The following is a 22390-nucleotide window of genomic DNA, read 5'->3' as shown; positions in this document are numbered from 1 at the left end:
AAAAATATTAATCCACCTGACTAAAATTTTTTTTTATCTTTTCTATGTATTTTAACCTATGAAGAATGAATATAAATTGGTTATATAATAAAAACACAAACATAAATATTAAAAGGATATATTGAAAATGTCTGCTTAAGGTTTTTCATTTGCATTTATTAGGTAGGCTAGTAGTGAAGAAAACTAGATACACAGTAAAGTATTTTTTTTCTGGGACAAAATGTCCTCTTTAATGAAAGGATATTATTAAAGCAAAACACAACTTAAGACTACCCATACTTTATTATAAATCCACATTTTGTGTTAGTATTAATTTTATTACTACTCCTGAAGTTATAACATGATGTGCAATAACCAAGCTGACAAAATAAAATTCATGCAAATGTCTGTCCAGCTCTTGAAAGAAGTAATAAGAGAAGGGTCCCTTTTTCTGAATGAGGATGCTGTGACATCTATTTGTGGTTTTTCTTTTTTTCATGAGGAGGTGTTTGCATCAAAAAGGATGAATCCTGGCTAAGTTACAGGATGTCTTTTCTGGTAACATTACTGAAGAGTCTCAGAGCTTTACAAACTATCCAGATGGGCTGTCATGGTTAGTTCTCAGAAGGCAAATATGAAAAGGATACCATTAGGTATTTTGGTCCTTGTGGGCTTGCTGCCTAGATGATATTCATAGAGATTGCTGCATGGTGTATGGATCTGGCCTTCCCTCTAACTGTGTAAGGGAACTCTTTCCAGGCTGGGCTGACCAAGACCAAGCTCTCCAGCAGAACTATGTGCACATTCAGTTGAGTTGGGTAGGCTACTGCTATATTCTAAAAGTCTAACACCCTTTCAAACCTTTTCAAGAGGGAAGGGTGTGTCAGCTCAGCATGTTTCTCTCATCACTCATCTCCAAGAGAAACCTTGAAAAACTGGGGCTATCAGATCACTGAGCCCCAAATCTGAAGCACATGTGCTTTAAACAATCAAAGAGAAGCCTAGGTATGATGGCTCATACCTACAATTCCAGCATTCAGACTGCTAAGGCAGAAAGATTGTAGTAAATATGAGGCTGGCCTGGACTACAGAGTGAGTCTCAAGCCAACCTGAGCTACAGAATTAAGACTCTGCCTGACAAAACAAAACACAAATACACAAAACACAAAATCAACAACAAAAATCCAAAATAAATCCCAAAATCCAGAGTAAAATTGCTTGTACCCCTTCCCTTCCCTCCCCTGATGAATTATAAATAGAAGGCTGACAAAGTCTACTACATTGTATTCTGCTGGAGAAATGACATCACCAGAACAGGGCAATTCTCCAGGCAAAGGACCACGGAGGACAGAGAGGCCTTACAGCCTGATAACACTTGAGGACAGAAGCAAACCAAACCAAGCTAAACTGTTCATTGCCCCATAGGGAGAGTCGTAGCCATTTTGAAGTTAACCTTTCTCTCCTCAGTCAGCTGAGCTGTTGCCATGAGTCAGAGATGAACCAGCTCATCAGCAGGCGTATGAGGCCCAGCCGGCTGTAAGCACGAGTTAACAAGAACAAAAGAGAGAAAATGATTTTCTGATACATCGAGTCTTAGTCATAGGAACAAAGAAAAAATAACGGTTTTCACTAAACACGACTGCTGTGAGGATAAAGCAGTAAGCACAAGGATCAAAAGTACTTTTGTGTCAAATACAAGAAAGAAAATTTCTAAATATTAACAGGAAAAGCAGAAATGTTCACATGATCAAAAAATAGGTAGTTTTAATGATATTTAACATACTTATCTTAAAAATCTACTAATACATTTTAAAACACTGGTGTGTGTGTGTATGTGTGTGTGTGTGTTTCTGTATGCACATACATGTGAACATATGTGTAGAGGTTCAAGCATATAACCTTTGGTATTCTTCCTCAAGCAACATCTACAATTTTCTTTTTTGAGACAAGGTCTCTCACTGGACAGGAGCTCAACAAGTAGGCTAGGCTGGCTGGCCCCAGGGATTATTCACCTGTCTCTCCCTTCTCTGCATAAACTTCCTCTCTTTTTATATGAGCTCTGGAGATCAAACTTAGGACCTCTGGCTTCAAGGCAAGGACTTTAACAATTAAGCTATCTTAATTGCTGTCCTCAGATCTCAGGACAATTTTAAGAATGTAGGAGCCATGCCTGGATAAGTGCGAGTGTAAGGCCTTTTCATGAGCAAGTCTGCTGGGGACTGCTGCTGCACAGAAGCCCTGGCTGTTTGTAGATCCTCTCTAGGTAATTCCAGAAACCCAAGCACAGTGACAGCCTCTGAGGCTTCAAAGAATGCAGAGCAGCAAAATCCTCTGGAATCATAAATGCAAAACCCATAATTATGGTTATTTAACAAAATGGGTTCTGTTAAGATAGTTGATGATGAAATCCCCATTCTCTTAGATGTCAGTGCCCAAATTTTATTAAACTTTTACTTATGAGTAAATGTATTGTAACTGTTATTTGATTAAATGTCAGTGGCCATTAGGCCCAGCTCCTAGGGAAGAAGGCTTAACCACTGCATGCCCAGAGGGTGTAGAGTGGATTACAAAGAGAAATGAAGAAAGGAGGATTGTTTTAGTAGCTTGGCAACAGTGAGGCAACATTTCACCTTAAATAAAGTAACCACAAAAGCTTTACAAAAAGCAAAAACATTGGCAGGAAGAGGAAGAGCTCAGAGGTGGGAAAAGGGGTGAGGTCAAAGGAGAAGTGTCACAGCAGGGAACAGCAGTTGAACTGATTTGCAGCCTCCTGTTCATCCCCTCAGCAACCATCCCAGAGAGGATGAGCAGCTATTGTTATTTCTCCTCCATACTTGAAACTAGCACTCTCTATGGCTTTCAATATGGTACTATTTTGAAATAATTTTAGATTTACAGAAAAATTATAAAGTAGTGCAGAGTTCCTACACACTTCCGGCCCAGTACGATGACTCCAAATACACTGCATTAGTTACTTCTCTGTTGCTGTAACCAAAGCTACGTCAGGAAGAAACGGTTTATTTCTGCTCAAGGTTCCAGGGGGCTAGAGTCCATAATAGTGGGAATGGCATGGCATGTTGGCAGGAGAAGGAAACTGGCTGGCTGCATCTCGTCTGTACAAAGGAAGCAGACAGAAGCACTGGAACTGGGCAAGGGTAACCTCAAGGGCTGCCCCTAGTGTGGGCCTTCCTTCAACAAGGCTCTGCGTCCTAAAGTTTCCATGACCTCTCTTACAGTATCGCTAACAAGGGCTCAACTGCCTAAGTCTACGGGGCACGTTCTCATTCAAAGCACCGTACATACCTTAGCTGACCATGTGAGTTATGGAGGATAAAGTCTGTTTAGTGCTTGCAGGAGCATTTCTTTTTATCAAGACACACTGCTAGAAAGAATTAAATCCTACTGTATAGTGAGTGATGAGGCTAGTGGGCTACCAGACCCTAGAACATTCCTTCTCAGACAGGTACTTTTTATCTAATCAACCAAAATCACCCAGAATCTACTGCAAATTAATATTCCATGTTGCAACAGTAGAGGCTTAAAAGACTTGAAATAATCTTAGAAAATTGCACCTGAAATGCTATTTAGTGGCTTCAAGGAGAAACTGGCTTTTGTTTCTGCTGAATGGAAGACCTTCCCAAATCTAAGCAACAGATAATCTTAATAAGACCTAGAAATGTCCTTGTAAATGAGCATATAGTTTAATAAAAATGGAGAAGTGCTGTGGGATTATCACAAAGGCGTGTACACATCATATACCTACACACACTCAGAGTCATCTACCAAAAGCAGAGATTATGCTTTCTGAGTCACTTCTGAAAGAATGGCAGTCACTGAGTCTTCCAGTAAGTTGACCTCATACACACTGTAAGTTGTATTTCTGGTCCTGGCCCTCTGCAGGGAGGATTACCTGCTGCATCACAGGCATTCATGCAGGCATACAGTGAAGTGAGCATGCCCCACTAAGCTCATGCTCTCCTTAGCATACTGCTCTCTTGAGGAGGTAGGGGAATGCAGCCCACATGATACTTATTTTCTATAGCACAGATTTTAATTTCACAAGTAGCAGGGTGGATATTTTGATTAACAAAAACTCAATAAAAATAAAGACCTAAAATCAAATCCTTTCCTCTATTTTCTTCCGGAACTTACAAGGCAGGAAACCCCATAATAAATACTGGATGATTTCTTCAGTCTTTTGATATCAGTGAGTCTTCAGGAACAACATTTCTCAAATTAACATTTCTTAGGCAGAGACACATTAAGACACTAACACTTGTCCTGTGGTTATGACTGTCCTTTGAAAATCAGAGCCCATGACAAAGTATTCCTCCAGTATAAAAATAGAATGAATCATCTGAGAAAGCATTACCTAACTGGGGAAATCAATGTCCTGGAGGAAGGCTGAGGTGGGGCTTGGCAGTGGACAGTGAGAACACAAGGCAAAGGCTCCAGTGGCTGCTGTGAGCCCTTTCTACAGCTTCCTCCACAGATGCTCAGACTGCCCGACAGCTAAGTGTCTGCTCCTAGATGTCAGCACAGAAGGTGTGTTTCACAACTTGACAGCCCATGCGTTTGCTTCCTGTATAAACTAGAAACAGTATGCTACACATCTAAATTCTCAGCTGTCAGGCAACATGGGGTTTAATCACTGGTGAGCAGTTTGGAACCATTTATCTTCCCCAAGTATACATTTTTATTTTAAAATTAAACCAGGTCTACTTGAAAGCATGACTTATTTTCTAGTAGTAAGTATATTCTAACTTACTAAGATAGGGTTTTGCTAGTTGACAGCATTAGAAAAACAACTTACATTTAATCTAATCTCAACTAATAGTTGCTTAGGCAAGAGAGAAGTTCATCTTTCCTCACATAAATGAACACTGGTGATAGTCTTCAGACTTGACACAACCACACACTGAGATCATCAAAGCCTCAGGCTCCTCCAATGCTGGCTTTGACGTTTTAGGCTATGGCCTTGTCTTCATGATTCATAATATCTCTCCAGCCTTCACTCAAATAAGTCAAAGGTAATTAGGAGAGAGACTGAACTTTCCCATCTTTAAAGAGACTACTGTGAAGTCCCACGGTGTATCTTTGTACTCACTCTTCATAGGGCACGACCAAACTAGATGGAGGTAAGAAGAGAAATGTGGTAGCTCATCTGAATGGCAAAGTATCCAGCTTTTGGTCCCAGGAAGAAGAACATGAATCCTGGGTAGTAGGCAGCTGTATCTGCCATGGTATGTGACTGAGGAGCAAATCATTTATGTGTCCCAACTCACTGATTCCAGAACTATGTTTTGTAGTCATGAAGATCTGTAGTGAGTCTCAAATGAAACATTGCTCATCAACTTTTTAAAAATTTAAGCCTACTTAAGTCTATATATTTTTAACCTCATGAAGTTTTCCGAGGAGATAAGGGAAGGGCCACATCAGACAGTCAAGCTGCTATCAGTACTGTCCTAACTTTAGGACATTAAGAAGCACAAGTAAAGGAAGGCACAGACTTATTAATGTTTATATTTAATGTTTTTATAGTTTAGGTTGACCAGGACAACTCAAGGAAAGTGAGTGATATAAAAAGGAGTGAGCAGTCCACATACACTTAAGTATTCTGTCTCTTTGCATTTATGTACTCCTGCACGAACGCCATCTGGCAAGAGCAACCACTACTCTTGACTTGTTCTATTCAAGCTCTTTACTGGAAGCCTAGACAGAGTTAAAAGAATCCTATCAGTTTCCAGTTTCATCAAACAGACTTTAATTTTGAGGAGGAGTCTATAAAGAAGAAGCATACATAAAGGAATTTAAGACACATTTGTGGAGGACTAGATAGTGTTACACAAGGCTGACACCATTCCAGCCCAATCTATACATATTGTGGGACAGTGTCACTGAATTGTAACCACAATGTGATTGCTTCCAGATTTCTATGCCATTAGAGACAGAAAAGAGAGAGTTAGACGAGAAAGCCAAAGCCCCCTATGCTAGGCCTTTGTCTGCCATATGACCAGAAGGCTCAGGTAAGTCACCTCACCTTGGAATTCCTGCCTGAGTTCTCTCTTCTTTGGTACAGCTCTTTATTTTTTTTTATTGGATATTCTATCTACACTCCAGATGTCAACCCCTTACCCCACTTCCACCCCCACCCAGAAACCCTCCCCTCCCATCCCCCCTTCTCCTGCCTCTATGAGGATGTGACTCCCACCCATTGTCCTACTCACACCTCCCCACCCTCAAATTCCCCCCACAGTCGGCATCCAGCCTTCATGGGACCAAGGATCTCCTCTCTCATCTATGCCCAACAAGGCCATCTTCCCCTACATATACAGCTGGAACCATAGGTCCCTCCCTTTGTGCTCCCGGGCTGGTGGTTTAGACTCTGGGAGCTCTGGTTGGTTGGTATTGTTGCTCTCCTCATGGGGCTGCAAACCCTTTCAGCTCCTTCAGTCTTCTCTCTAACCCCTCCATTGGGAACCCCTTGATCAGTTCAATGGTTAGCTGTGAGCATCTGCCTCTGAATATGTCAGACTCTGGTAGACCTCTAAGGAGACAGCCATATCAGGCTCCTGTCAGCATGTACTTCCTGACATCCACATCAGCGTTTACCTTTGGTGACTGCACATGGGATGGATACCCAGGTGGAATGGTCTCCAGATGGCCCCTCCTTCAGTTTCTGTCCCATACTTTGTCTCCATATTTGCTCCCTTGAGAATTTTGTTACTCTTTCTAAGAAGGACCGAAGCACCCACACTTGGTCTTCCTTCTTCATGAGCTTCATGTGATCTGTGAATTGAATCTTGGGTAGTGCAAGCTTCTGGGTTAATATCCAATTATCAGTGAGTGCATACCACGTGTGTTCTTTTGTGATTGGGTTACCTCACTCAGGATGATATTTTCTACTTCCATCCATTTGCCTAAGAATTTTACAAATTTGTTGTTTTTAATAGTTGAGTAATACTCCATTGTGTAAATGTACCACATTTTCTGTATCCATTCCTCTGTTGAAGGACATCTGGGTTCTTTCCAGCTTCTGGGTATTATAAATAAGGCTGCTATGAACATAGTGGAGGAACAAGTGTCCTTGTTATATGTTGGAGCATCTTCTGGGCCCAGGAGTGGTATAGCTGGGTCCTCAGGTAATGCTATGTCCAATTTTCTGAGGAACCGCCAGACTGATTTCCAGCGTGGTTGGTTCCACCTGTATTCTATCTCTCAGTCAGAGAGCCTTACAATTATTCATGATTATGGGTCCTTAAAGTAAGATGTAAAAAGATTAGGTAATCTACTCAGGTCCATACTGGAAATTAGCCTCAATCTATTTCCACCAATTCTTTGTATAGAAAGAATTTCAATGAAAGAATCTATCAGATTCCTAAAGATTTATTTATTTTTATTTTATGTGTATGGGTGTTTTGCCTGTATGTATGTATGTATGTATGTATGTATGTATACCATGCATATTCAGTTCCTAGAGCCCAGAAGAGGGCATTGAAACACCTGGAGGTAGAGTTGCAGATGTGAGCCACAATTTGGGAGCTGGGACCTGAATCTGAATGTCCTGCAAGAGCAGTAAGTGCTCTTACCTGCTGAGGCATCTCCTCACCTCTACATTTGATTCTTAGAATCTGGGACTGCACATCTCCAGTGTGATGTGAATGAGCTCTCCTGTATGACACTATGTGCCACACCAGTTCTGCATTAGTTTTCCTGTCTCTTAACTGGACCTCAGAAGGCAAGCTTCTTTTTGTGCCTCTAATTTAAGGTATCAAGAGATCTGTGACATTTGTAATGGAAGAGAGCCTGTGATATTAAGAGCTGCATTTTCAGGGCTGGAGAGATGCCTCATTGGTTAAGAGCACTGATTATTCTTCCAGAGGACCTGGGTTCTATTCTTTGCACCTACACTACAGCTCACAACTGTCTGTAACTCCAGTCCCAGGGGATCCAATGTACTCTTCTGGCTTCCGCAGGGTGCACAGACAGGTAAACACCATATACATAAAAATAAATCAACAATTAAAAAATAATCTGAATTTTCATAATAGAAAGTGAATGGAGAGAATGCAAGTAGCTTTGTAAGTGCGAATTCAACAGAGCCAGTTACTGACATGGCTTCAAGTGGCTCTTTCTCCAGAAGGTCCCTGCTGGAGTGAATCTGGTCCAATGTAAGAAGAGTAAGATCTACCAATGAACAGTAGGGGACATATAAGCTACCACATGAGTCATACAGAGGCCACACAGTGCAGTCGGCCCTTCCAAGGAAGGAAAAGTCACACTGAAGCTCTTTAGCAAATCATCCCATTTGAGAAAAGTTTACCTAGACTATTTAAGCGGACATCAGCGTTCTTTGCAAACAAGAGGGAAAAAGCTAGAAATAGATGTCTGTGTCACAGAAGCATGAGGAACACAGGAAAGAGAGCCTTGACAGTCAAGGAACCGCAGCTGGCTGTGAATCCTAACCCTTCCTTCAGAGCAGTGCACCTGAGTGACTTCAGAGAGAGGCTGGAGAGTACAAGCGACTTTGGCATTCTGATTATACAACATGATAGTGAGAAGAAAGGAAATATAACAAAACAAATAACGAAAAGGGAAAAAACAAAAATAATAAGCAGTCCTCACTGGATTCCTCTGAAAAGTACACTAGACCTGGCATGTCTGTAACACTTTAGAAAACAAAGCTGTAGGAAAATGAAACATTTAAGCTGACAAACGAAGATGAATTTGAGGGTTCAGTTTCTTGGCTAACAGGAAAATTAAACTTAAGTCTACAGAGAAACCAGTACAATATTTAAGTATTTGTTAGAGCAGCACAGCATTTAGTACATTTGGAGAAACATTTTCCTTAAAATGTGGTATAGTTCTTACATAGGATAATTTTTTTTTCAAAAGAAAGAACTTGAGATGGAAGTACATTTCACTTTCTTCATATTCTGTGGACTTTAGTGGGAGTTTTTATTTATGCTCCCAAGCCATAATAAAGTCTAAAATAGCCATATGCTAGCCCTTGTAACTTTTTAAAGTAAATTACAGTTATAATATGAAAGACATTTTTAAAACAAAATATTTATAATCTCAAGATCAATACTGTGTGTGTATGTGTGTGTGTGTGTGAATGTGAGTGTGTGTGTATACCCTGCTTGTGTGTTGGGCTGTTGTAGTATGCAGCTCAGGCACTGTCTCTCTTCTGACCTCTCATTCTGAAGCTTATAATACAATCACTGAGGTCAAGGATATTCAGCGTGACCTTGCACCCACACTGCCAGGTCAAACAGAGGCCATTTCCTGAGCCTTTAGACTGAATGCAGAGTTTGCTTGCTTCTCTCAAGGTGATGACACTAAGGACTTGAACTGCTTGTGGTGTGTTATCTAACCTCCAGATAAAACAACAAAAACACGTGGCTCATTAGGTGAACAACATGAGGCCAACCAATCTAGAGAGAAAAACAGAGTTTTGCTTTTTTTTCTTATTCCTTTCTTTTCAAGTGTCCCTAAAATTATTTCCTTGGTGTTTCAGATTCCAAGGCCTCAGCACCTCTCTTTCCATCTTTAGGATACACAGAAGCCACAGATCCTTCCAACATGAGAATTAAGAACTTTTCTAAACAATGTATCGAATAATGTATCACATGGAGATGGAATACTTAAGTAAAGCTTTATGTGATCTGCAGCCTCTAACATGAATCCATGCTTCTGCTTACACAGTCTACACCATCCACAGAGGTAATGACTCTCAACATTCTCTGCATCATAATAAAAACAATGGCGTCCTTTACATATGTAATGAATAGTGTATTATCTAATGGTAGCACAACTGACACATACCTCTTAATTAACATGTGATAGCTACCAAATGGACACTGTCAGAACACTGAATATAAATTATATAATTGCTTAAAAATTATGACCAAGTTCTTTACTCAGGAGGAAATTCAATCTTTCAAATAACCTTATAAGCAATCAGCAGGAAGTGACAGATTTTATCTAATAAAATTATCTCTAATACCAGAAGTGTTCTGTTTCTAGATAAAATATGCTTGATAATGGTAGACTTCTTCCTAACCCATAAAGAGCTATTCAGTTTATATGACTTTAGACTATACCTAGTATATGCAGGCACAGGGAAGGCCATAATTAATTAGGACAACTTTGGGACTAGAGAAATGGCTCAGATAGTAAAGTGCCCAATAAGCAAGCATGAAGACTCACGTTCAGATCCCCACATTCACAGAAAATCAGTACTTTTCCTTAGGTATTCATGGCTGTAATCCCATTGCTGGGGGATTACAAGAAATTAAGAAATAAGAGTGAGATCTGGTCAGATACATGAAGCGTATTGAGCAGACAGTCTAGATAATGACTTCAGGTTCAGTGGGAGATCCTATCTCAGAAACACAAGGTGGAGAGCAACTCAGAAGGAGACACAGGATGCCGGTTTCTGCCCTTCACATGCACATCCATACACATGGATAGACAAGTGGCTGGTTTTCCAGAGGACGCAGGCTCTGCTCCCAGAAACTACATGGTAGCTCACAACCATCTATGTATTCCAGCACCAGGGAAGCTGGCACCCTCTTCTAGGCTCCTCATACAGCTTCATACATGTGTCACATACACACACAGAGGCATGTACATGAATAAATATAGACTTTAAAAATGGTGACTATTATTTTTAAAAAAATGTGTGAGTTCTTGGGCCAGACTTACAGTCCCAGGTCCACAGTTCCTCCTGTGGAGCAGGCCTTATATTCAAACATAAAGCCAGTAGTTAAGCACACCACACTCATGCCAGTATTGTACCTCTGAGAGAGAAAGAGGGAGGAGGGAAGGAAGGGGGAGGGAGAGGGGGAATGGGGGGGGAGAGAGAGAGACAGAGAGAGAGAGAGAGAGAGAAAGAGAGAGAGAGAGAGAGAGAGAGAGAGAGAGAGAGAGAGAGAGAGAGAATTTTGCCATTCCTTGACAAGGACTAGCATTAGGCAAAATTTCTGAAAACATCATTTGTCTTTGTAATAGTCTCAACTTTCTGTTCCTGCATTGCTTGGATGAGTTCCATAGACAGGGGATACACACAGCATGAATTCTGGTCAAGACCTATCTTCAATTATTGAAAGGAACACTGGTGACCTGGTAGAGCTTTTGTATAGTTTTCTTTCAATGTGAAAACAACCTCTTAGCTATTCTGCATTCTGATTTCTGTTTTCTCCATACTGAGGAGCAGGCCAGTGAGCTCATTATAAATCATCCATGCCTTTCACTATTTAGGGTACAGAGTATTATAAGAAATAGAATTTTTTTCTTCAAGGTAGATACTGGGAAGTAAGAGCTTATAACATTTTAATAGAAAAAGATGAAACACCAAGACTGTTAATATGCACATTTAAGTTATTGAAAATTTAAACGTAAGAGTTAAACATTTATATCAGCACATATTAATTAATACAACAATGATCTTATTATGACATTTTCATAATTGTATATATTTTTATCATATTTAATCCTATTGCTTTTTTGCCCTTTCCCATGCCCACTGATACCTCTTTCTTTTCCCTGCAGTCCCCTTTCCACTTTCTGGTTCATGGCTACAGTAACTATGAGTATACAAATTTCAGTATCTCTATCTACAACATGGCAAAACACTGACCCTTGTAACTAATCATAAGGGCTATATTAGTAATAGTAACAATATGGATGATGCAATATGGCTTTTAATCATAATTAAATCTCATGGTCTGTTAGTACAGTACACGAGGCAGATAAATCAAATAAATACTCTTTATTGCCAACTATTCAGAGTAGGTTCCTGGGCAAAAATAAACCACAGTCAGTGAATTGCTCCATCTGAAAAATGGAATCTGCTAATTAAAGCTGGAATTGGTGGCTGGCATTGCCAACAGACACATTTGGGCCAGTGCAAGTCAACATCTAAGTGGTGCTGGTAGGTAAATCAATGACACCTTTAGCTAAGTAAACAGTACTACTAAGACTCCAACAGGAAGTCAGCCAAACAATAACAGCCTTTCACAACTGCAGAGCAGGCAGAGATGGTGAGAAGAGCCCCTGAAAACTCACAGAGGATGTACCTTGTAGCCACAGCCTCTTATAACCTTGTGTTATTCAGAAGGAACAGGCTTTCTATACTTGGAAACTATGTTTTAAAAAACTGAACAAACAGATAATAGTATATGCATAGCCCATTGCTGTGGCTTAGTGTGACAAATCCTCACAGTCTGGTGTATCTCAACATAGTCTCCAAATGGGAATGCTGTTTAGGGAGGCTGTGGCACTGTTAGGAGGTGGGGTCTAGGTGAAGTAATTGGGGCACAGTGGGATAGGTTTCCAGGGTATGGCTGGGCTCTAGTTCCAGGCAAACTCTTTGTGCCCGGTCCATTTCATTCTCACAGCCATGGACAGAAGCTGGTCCAGCCACCATGTCTTCTGTGACATAACTGGGAGCCCAAGGAAATCTTTCTCATTGGGCATTCTATTGCAGTGATGAGAAAAATAATTAATAACCTAGCTAAAAGCACAGCTATGTTATTCATGATGTATGGACAAACACTGAACACTTCCAGTGTTTAGATGTGTGTATGCTCACAGGGAGCTCATTTAGCAAGTTAAATAGTGAAACATTGGGACTATACTGGAATTCATTACATACTGAAATATCTGAACACATGCTGCCAGATGCATGCACATGTGCTAGATCATATGTTGTGCTGTATGTGAGCTCTGGCAGAGCATGTGAGAGAGGAGGGTGAAGAAGGTAGGAGGTGAGGATGGAAAGGTTGCTTGAGCAGGTTCTTAATGTGCACTAGTAGTATGCTAAAAGGCTCTCCTGTAGAAAAGGGAGAATGGCAAAACACAGCGGCTGACAGCCTCTCCCCTGCTTTTAAATCAATGCCATGAAAAGTGTAAGACATACCCACTAACACAACGGAACACCCTAGTCACTCACATGCTCCCACTTGAACCCAACATGATTAATTATAAGTGAGAGATGTGATGGTCTGGAAATAAGCTAATGTCTACTCTCAGATTGCTCTGTGTGATTTACCAGGAAGTAATACTAAGAACCGGACTGAAGGTAGATCCTCAGCACAGAGGCAGAGAAAGGGGTGGTTTGTACCGAAAAAGCAATGATTTGCTAATTCCACTACACAAACCAAGGCATGAAGGAGATAGAAACCTTGCCACAAAACAGACTTACTTTCATATTTAGAAATACTAACTCAGAGATTAAACCAGTGAAGATAAATAGAACCCAGACTATATAACAACAATCTGCCCACCTACTGTGGGGAATGTAGGTCAAGGAGAAAGAATAGGGGAAATATAATCCACAAAATATTCAAGGCAAAAATATGCTGGTTATTGCAGCAACCACAATCTGAGAACTATAAACACTAAATGTAAATTAGTGGTAAATCCTGTGGCGTTCTTAAATTCAATGATATTTTAAAATTCTTCTCTGCCAAGGTGTTTTATAAACAAGTTGGTGGATTGATCTCTAAGAGAAGCATTTCATTTAAAAAAAAACAAATTAAAATTACTTGAGACAGAAAATACTGGTTCTAAAAATTGTAATTGAACAGTGTAATCGGTTATGTACTTAGCAGACAGTGATGTAGAAGTCAGCCCGACAGCCAGCGAGGCCTGCACATGCACGTGTGCCCTGCACAATGAGATGCTCGTAGTGGGGGAGTGCTGGCATCAGTCTGTACCCTGACACATGACAGTGTCTCTTCTGTGATGTGGGGAAAGGAAAAAACCCAGCCTGTCCCTGTTTGTTACCAAGTCCAAACTTTATAAAGTATTCTTTCATCAAGATGAAGGACCCTTGCTACTGCCATGTGCCTTCTGATTTTGTTAGAAAGCAGAAGTTGCACACGTTCAGTCTCAAAGCTGCTGTCCATCATTTTGCTCCCTGGAGGACTTAGGAAAGAGGCAGGAAGGTAAATTTCACTCAAAACTAGTAAAGAAGATTCTGAATGCTCTGAAGGCAGGAGACACTGAGAGTGGTAATGAACTCTCCAGTCAGAGCCAGAGTTGCCACAGAGCCTGTCCTTCAGCCTAGGCATTTTATTTAAAAATTATATTTATATTATTATTATATTACTATTAATTGTTATTATCATTATATATGTATATATTCATTCATATGCTACATTGCATATATGGAGGGCAGAAGACAACTTGGGGAGTCTGTTGTCCCCTGGGTGAGGCAGCAGGTACCTTTACCTGTCTAGCCTTCATACTGGCCTCAGCCACAGATTCATTTTGACAGATATAGCATTAATAACAAAATTTAATAGTCACTCCTTTTATGATCTCTATCTCTTCCAAACTGAAATCATAGCATCTTTACAGAAAACTTTAATAGAGCCTTTTTTTTTTTGAAAAATTCACATCATATATTGACATTAAAAAACCCTTGCAATCTCAAAAGAGAAGGCCCTAAGTTTTTGTTACTATGTTATAATTGTATTGGAAGACAGCAATTTCTCTCCTTTGAAATGCTCATTGTACCTGTTGACATCTTGAGCAGTATAATTTTTCAGAAAAATTTTTGGAAAACAAAAGCCTAAAAAATCCTTTTATACCCCCAAATTGATATTTAATTAGATTTAACTCATTTTTTAAAAAAGTTTTTATTTTATAGCAAATTATACAGTATTCCTTGAGATTCTTTATTAAATTGTACCTACAAGGTCAAGAGTCACCTAGAATGTTTTATTCCAGATAATGACCCATCCTGGCACCTGTGTCATGATCCCTGCACTCACACTGACCCTCACTTGTGTCACACACTTAGGACTTAGTGGGTAAGGAAATGTTAACCTGCCTGACAGGGCAAACTGAACTCTGTCTTCTGCTTTTCTTTAAAATCCTTTATAGTTTTATATTCTTTTTACCATGTAAGACAAATTCAATGTTATCAAGTTCTTAAAATTCCTAGTAGTGTTCTTCCCAAGACCACAGGAAACTGCACTAACCTGCTGACTCCCATGAAGTGAGTAGCACAGTTACAAGGCTGAGCATTCACACCCAGGAGCACAGGATGCTGTTCTTCCGGCTTCACACATTCGGGACACTTCCCACCTCTCTCTGTGCTTCTGGCTGACATGAAGTCTGTTGCACATAACATTCTCTTGCAGCACTTGCAGACTGCCTTAGTACTCACTGCCATGCTCTGACAGTCACTAGGAGCAGGCACTATTGCTTTAAATCACTATCTACCTTATTAATTTTGATGCTTTTAAATTTGAATATCAAGGCTTACCTAAACAAAAAGTTGACATTCCCTATAGATCACGGTATTTAACCCCTGACTCTAGTGAGGGGGTTTCCTTTATTGGCTAGTGCTCCCTGAACTCTGGCAAATGGAAGTGGCATGAGTAGGGTTTCTGGAATTGAACGGAACGCGCTGTTAATATCCTCATATGCATCTGAATGCCAGATAAACTTAGATATTTATTAAAATCTTTTCTTCATCCAAATCAATTGGTTATGTCTGCATGTCTGCTGGCTGGCTTCCTCTGCACTACTGTTCCACGTGAAGGCAGTGGAGTGGACGATGAACATTTTCTACCTACTGCATCTTCATTATTACAGGCACCTATTACTAACATTCTTCTGTTGTTGCATTTTGAAGCTTTTCTTCTTAAATCCTCTGTTACAATGCTAGCAACTGGATCTGTCTCATGTACCTCAGATAGTTCTTTAAAAACATAAAGTAAAATATATCTCTAGTCATACAAATATAACAAATGGATATAAACATAAAACGTATATACACATACACAAATATATAAACTTTGCATGCATTTATACATATAGACTAGAAACACAGCTTTCTAGAATCACAGTCTCTGTCTCTCTGACATTCTAAAGGCTGAACCCTAGGCCTTGACATATGCAAGGCAAACTGTTGACCATGGAGTCACAACCCTTGCCTATCTTCATTGCCAAACCCAAATCCATTGCCATTTTAAGCATGTTTGAAGTATTTTCTAAAAAAAGTTTTAATTGGGGGGTTTGTCTTTGTAAATGCTTATCTTACCCACATCTTTTGTCTTTTATGTTAGATTTTATTAGAGATGTTTACAGACTTAGTTTTATATGAATTTTATTTTCCTTTCTAATTAAAACAAATCATGCTGGGGACTAGTAGAAAGAATATACTTTACAAACAGAAGACAGAAAGCCTGTGAGCTCTCTCTGGCTCCTTAGTGAGGTTTCTAGTTGTCTTGCCTCTAGAAACTATGGCATCTGGAAAGCTCTGGAGATATCTGAAGCTGCTTGGATGCGGCAGCTGATTTTCCGCATTATTCAGCCTTCATGAGGCACTGCTTCTTGTAAAACCTATGGGCAGTTCACTTCTCCTTAAGCAATTGAGGTGGCCACCTGAGATCTCATTCAATTTAAAGCTTATTTAAAAATCTTTAAATTTTATGTGTACCTTATGTTTTATGTATACCACCCTACTTTCTAAGTACATCATATTGGATTAAAGCAGAAATATAAACAGTCACTAGGGACAGTCTGTACCACACCCCAGCCATAGGGTGCTCACTCTGGCAAGCTCTATTCAGGGCCCTCTTGTGTGCCCTTATCTATTTGTAGATTACACTGGAGGCAGCTCTCACCTTAGTTTTTGATCGCTCACATCACAGAATGACTGATTTGACCAATGACAAACTTAAGCTTCTCAGAATCCTCCTCATGTAGCCATTCCTGTCAGATGGTGTCTTGCTAAGAGAAACCAAATCTATCTCTAGCTTTTAGGGACTCCTCCCTGGCTTCTGGTTTACTTAGCCACATATACCTAACTAGAAAGAAAAAGATTCAATACAGAAATCATTATCAACACTAAAACACATCTGCTTTACTTAGACGTGGGTTATCTGGAAAGGGTGCTGTTAATCTATATGAACATATGCTTGATATTTCTCCCTTTTGTGCTTCATGTCTCTAATATACTGTAACAACTCAGAGGAATATCTATCTATCTATCTATCTATCTATCTATCTATCTATCTATCCATCCATCCACCTATCCATCTATCTATCCATCTGTTCATTTATTTATTTATTTATTTATTTATTTATTTATTGCTAAGTTGGAGGGAACATCACAGATCATTTCCATAGTGATCTCTCTCTGCTACACAGATAGCCAAATGTTGGGAATTTGGTTCAGGAGAGCAAACAGGCTGAGATGGTTAACTATGATGAAGGTTTACTGTCAAAGTAAAATTAATGTAAAAATTCAGTCAGTTTTCTTGTTTCTGGCCCCATTATTCTTAATGGCAATGAAACAGATCTCTAGGAAACTCAGAGCCAGGCACATACATATTGTCAGCTCAAAACCATAGCAAAGAACATGCTTACACACGCCTGCTTAAGAACATGCTTTATACTCATCCACATCAGTTTTCAGAAGCAGGGAGGGCCCCAAGTGAGTCTTCATGTTTGTAAAGGTTTGCTCTGTAATACTTCATTTATATGAGAACAACTAAGGGAGAGGGAGGGAAGGAAAGAGGGAGGGAAGGAGAGAGAGAGAGAGAGAGAGAGAGAGAGAGAGAGAGAGAGAGAGAGAGAGAGAGAGAGAGAGAGAAAGAGCGCGTGCACTTGCACGGGTGAGGGGGAAGGCAAGAAAGACTATCCTAGTGCAACTCCCTTGGTGGGTCTCCAGCATTTCCTCCATTCTAGGAGAGAAGGTAAGGTCCAGCTTCTGCAAGCATAAGTGATGCTTACAGGAAAATTAAATCACAGAATGATGCCGAGGCTGATTATTCGACTGCACTTTAAAAGCCAGAGATTGCAGTCTGTGAGTCGAAAGTGGTTTCATATGGACTGCCACAGCTGCGGTTTACTCTTGAAACTATAACCTGTCAAATTAGAAGCAGGCAAGGCCTCTACACTTAATGGTTCCCCTTTCTACTTGTACTGTCTGCAGTTATGTCTACAAGTCTATCATTTTTTTATTCATTTCAACTATGCCATTTGGATGAGTAAAATATGGAAACTACTTGTCATCTTGGCAGAAGAAGATTCTAGGATGTTGCAGGCTTAAAGAAACCATCAACTCCGGGCTTGCTGTAGAGATAAGGCTGACTTGTACTCTACGTGTCCTTGCCAAGTTTTGCTGATATTTCATTGTCCTCATTAACACTGTGCAGTGTATAATATAATACCGGATGGACAGTGGTTCAGATGTGTGAGCATGGAGTTGTTCCTGCTCTGGAGACTTGACTGATTTTACTGTTTCAACATTCTTCCCGGTCTACTCTGCTATTACGAGCCTTGTGTTTCAGCACCTTGATTCTCTTCAACTGTGGACTCACTTGTTTAGCTGAGATCTGCCCCAGTGAAATTGAAAAGTTGGGTGTTCAGATTTTACATATAATGTTGTAGAGCCCTCCCTTATGGGATCCCTCCACACACATCTCAGGATATGAAATATTAAAGACTAAGCACAAACATTTTCCTCCCCAAGCAACACCATAAGTGAAATCATGCCCTACAAAATCATATCCTGTTGAGGACATAATGACATCAGAAATATATGCTTATCATCTGCTTTAGACAACTTAGCATATGTTTGGCCCATGGCAAAGTTGAAGTGAAACCATTTGCAGTTGCCTCAAAGCAAGATAACCACACTTTTCTAAGGTAATTGATACCTAAGAGACTACTACCTTCAGATCACAGTTCAGGATCTAGGCATGCTAATTCTTTAAAGAATGCTGTTAAAATTTACAATGCATAGATGTCAACTGGGCTCCTTCCAAAATTTAATGTGAAATAATTACCCAGTTTAGCATGCATAGAGACCACGATGCAATAGGCATTTAGAAACTCCCTTGGAATTCTGGAATTACCCAATTTAAAGAGAGAGGGAAACTGCGACCCCTTTTTGAATGTAAAAGTAGAATAGTTGCAGTAAGAACTAAGAACACTACCGTGCATGTTGGAAGGCACTCAAGCAAAGTCAATCATTACTCTCATATTTTCCTGCAGGATATTGGAAGAAACAGTGAATTAAAGTATAGATAGCTAAAGTAAACACGAGGCATACAACTTTTATGTTCATTGTGAGAACATGTGTAGGGAACACAAATATGTCACTTGCATTCTGTGACAGCGATATAAAGCTTATAGCTTCCCTGGACACCAACTTAGCCAGAGAGGCTAACCGCAGGCTGCCAACAGCAATCTGAAAAGCAGCTCTTCACTGTGTGCCAAGACTAAAGCTCTAAGAATTACCTTTGCCCCAGAGGCAACTGGATAATTTGGAAGAACAACAAAAAAATTAAGTAAATATTTAATCTAAAGTGGTCTGAATAGAATAAAGTGCATCAGCAGATGTCAGATCCAGAGCAAGGAATGCGCGTCATTTCCAAACAAGAAAACAGAATCAAAATGCAAGATGTTTCTCAAAGTCAAGGGTGGAGGCAAAACTTCCTCCCTTCCCAGGGCTTGCTCCTTGCAGACAAAGGCACTGACCTGGACACTTCAGGCAACAGTCAAGGACACTGGACAGGAAGTGAGAGCACTGGCATGGTGCTGGGCAGGGAACTGCTAAGAAACATAAGAATGTGCCATACCTCCATTCTCTCCTGCTTGACATCATCGAGTTCGTTGTCTTCAAACATTGCCAGAAGCTCTCCTGTCTGGTCGATAGAGTTTATCAAGTCCTGAGCGATCTTCTGTCTCTTGTTTGTACCGCTGCTGCCACTCAGTTTCTCTTCATGAGGATTAGGAAGGAGACAAAGAACAACTGTGCTGAGCAGGGTTCCTCAGCACCAACCAGTGCAGCAAACACTGCATGTGAAATCCACTCAAAGTCATCTTTACAGAGAAAACTCTCCCTCTAAAATAAGTCAGAATCAATCACCAATATCACAAAAACAAAGAATAGAATCAAATCACTTACTAATTACCATAGTAAGTGTGAAAGGGCTGACTGAATCCCTTATAAAAGGAAGAGGGGATCTTGGTTTTGGCAAAGACTACCTACCATTCCATAGTACTTCCAAGAGAAATAAAGCAAGCAGGAGAGAGGGTGTGCTAGGTAAATGAGAGCAAAGGAGGCGGATGTGACAGCTCCTAGTGGGAGAAAATACAGTCCATGACCAAAACTGCTACACAAGACAGCCTGGAATATCAGCTGATAAAAGAGGAAGACTAAGAGGGATGTTCTTCTGTAGATAGAGATAAAAAAGCAACAAAACCAAATCCCACACATGGAAACTTACTAAGAAATGTAATCAGTGAAAGATACTTGGATGCATTTCTTTCTTTCTTTCTCTCTCTCTCTCTCTTTCTTTCTTTCTTCTTCTTTTTTTTTTTTTTTTTTTTTTTTTTTTTTACATTTTTTGTAGTCTTTTTTCTTTATTGGATATTTTATTTAAATTTCAGATGTTATCCCCTGTCCCCATTCCCACCCCCACCCAGGAATCCACTATCCCATCCCCCTCCTCCAACTTCTATGAGGATGTGCCCCTACCTACCCCCCCACTCCCACCTCCCCCCCCTCGAATTCCCCCACACTGGGGCATCCAGCCTTCACAGGACCGAGGACTTCCTCTCCCACCTATGCCTGCATCCTCCCCTACATATACAGCTGGAGTCATGAGTTCCTCCCTCCCAGGCTGGTGGTTTAAACCCTGGGACCTCTGGTTGGTTGGTATTGTTGCTCTCCCCATGGGGCTGCAAACCCTTTCTGCTCCTTCAATCTTCTAACTCCTCCACTGGTAACCCCATGATTGGTTCAATAGTTAGCTGTGAGCATCCACCTCTGTATATATCAGACTCTGGCAGACCTCTAGGGAGACAGCTATATCAGGCTCCTGTCAGCATGCATTTCCTGGCACCCACATCAGTGTCTACCTTTGGTGACTGCACATGGGATGGATACCTAGGTGGAACAGTCTCTGGACAGCCCCTCTTTCAGTTTCTGTCCCATACTTTGTCTCCATATTTGCTCCCATGAGTATTTTGTTACTCCTTCTGAGAAGGACCAAAGCACCCACACTTTGGTCTTCCTTCTTCATGAGCTTCATGTGTTCTGTGAGTTGTATCTTGGGTATTGTGAGCTTTTGGGCTAATATCCAATTATCAGTGAGTGCATACCATGTGTGTTCTTTTGTGATTGGGTTACCTCACTCAGGATATTTTCTACTTCCATCCATCTGCCTAAGAATTTTACAAATTCATTGTTTTTAATAGTTGAGTAATACTCCATTGTATAAATGTACCACATTTTCTGTATCCATTCCTCTGCTGAAGGACATCTGGGTTCTTTCCAGCTTCTGGGTATTATAAATAAGGCTGTTATGAACACAGTGGAGGAACAAGTGTCCTTGTTATATGTTGGAGCATCTTCTGGGTATATGCCCAGGAGTGGTATAGCTGGGTCCTAAGGTAATGCTATGTCCAATTTTCTGAGGAACCGCCAGACTGATTTCCAGAGTGGTTGTACCAGCTTGCAATCCCACCAACAATGGAGGAGTGTTCCTCTTTCTCCACATCCTTGCCAGCATCTGCTATCATCTGAGTTTTTGATCTTAGCCATTCTGACTGGTGTGAGATGGAATTTCAGGGTTGTTTTGATTTGCATTTCCCTGATGTTGAACATTTCTTTAAGTGCTTCTCGGACATTCGAGATTCCTCAGTTGAGAATTCTTTGTTTAGCTCTGTACCTCATTTTTTAATAGGATTATTTTGGTTGTCAAACTTTGACAATTCATGATAAGGCCATTAAAAGTACAAGTGCTTCAGCATCTCTGTTAGCCTTCACAGAAATGAGGGGCTCTATTCTCTCATTCATTTTCTTCTGAAATATAAAACTGTAATGAACGTATATAATCACAGTAAGGGCTGTAGTTGAGTGATGGTGTGTTTGTAGTGCATGTTGCAAATCTGGGTCCAATCCCCAACACCAAATGTGTGTGTACGTCAGGGGGAGGACAAAAATACACACACCCACACCAAAAATACTACATATATGCACTGCTTTCTCCTTTGCTGTCCTCCCTGCACCCTTTCCTCTCTCTTTATGTTACCCACCAATACCCAACTTAAGATACAACTCACAATGGTTCTCCTGTATGTGACCACCATACATTTCTCTGTGCTTACATATTCACAATAAATTTCCTTATATATTTTATTCATTTTCCTTTAAAAATAAGCTCTTATAGCCTTTCTTTATGAAGAGAGATTCCTTTATCCTCTCGTCTGCCCATGTTTCCTCCATGTTTCCTCACTGAGGACAAAGAAAGCTCTGATGTTTCTGGATGGCCTGCATAACCATCTAGATCGTATAGTTTCTACTAACATGGTTTTCAGTCCATCCTCTGTTGACAGGCAGACCATGCTGTGTCAGTGTTTGCATAGGGGA

General features: G+C 40.3%; 1 protein-coding gene across 3 annotated transcripts in view; it reads right to left on the bottom strand.

Annotated features, from left to right (window-relative positions):
- Positions 1 to 22390, bottom strand: part of Supt3h (SPT3 homolog, SAGA and STAGA complex component) — a 319869-nt gene that overhangs the window by 87723 nt on the left and 209756 nt on the right. For all 3 annotated transcript variants that reach the window (XM_076915253.1, XM_034521570.2, XM_076915254.1), the window contains one exon: positions 19593 to 19732. In XM_076915253.1, the coding sequence (XP_076771368.1) occupies positions 19593 to 19732 (140 nt within the window). The remainder of the gene's footprint in view (positions 1 to 19592; positions 19733 to 22390) is intronic.

This window comes from Arvicanthis niloticus, chromosome 17, assembly GCF_011762505.2.
Source record: "Arvicanthis niloticus isolate mArvNil1 chromosome 17, mArvNil1.pat.X, whole genome shotgun sequence".
NCBI classification, from domain to species: Eukaryota; Metazoa; Chordata; class Mammalia; order Rodentia; family Muridae; genus Arvicanthis; species Arvicanthis niloticus.
This window is presented reverse-complemented; position numbering and strand designations above follow the sequence as displayed.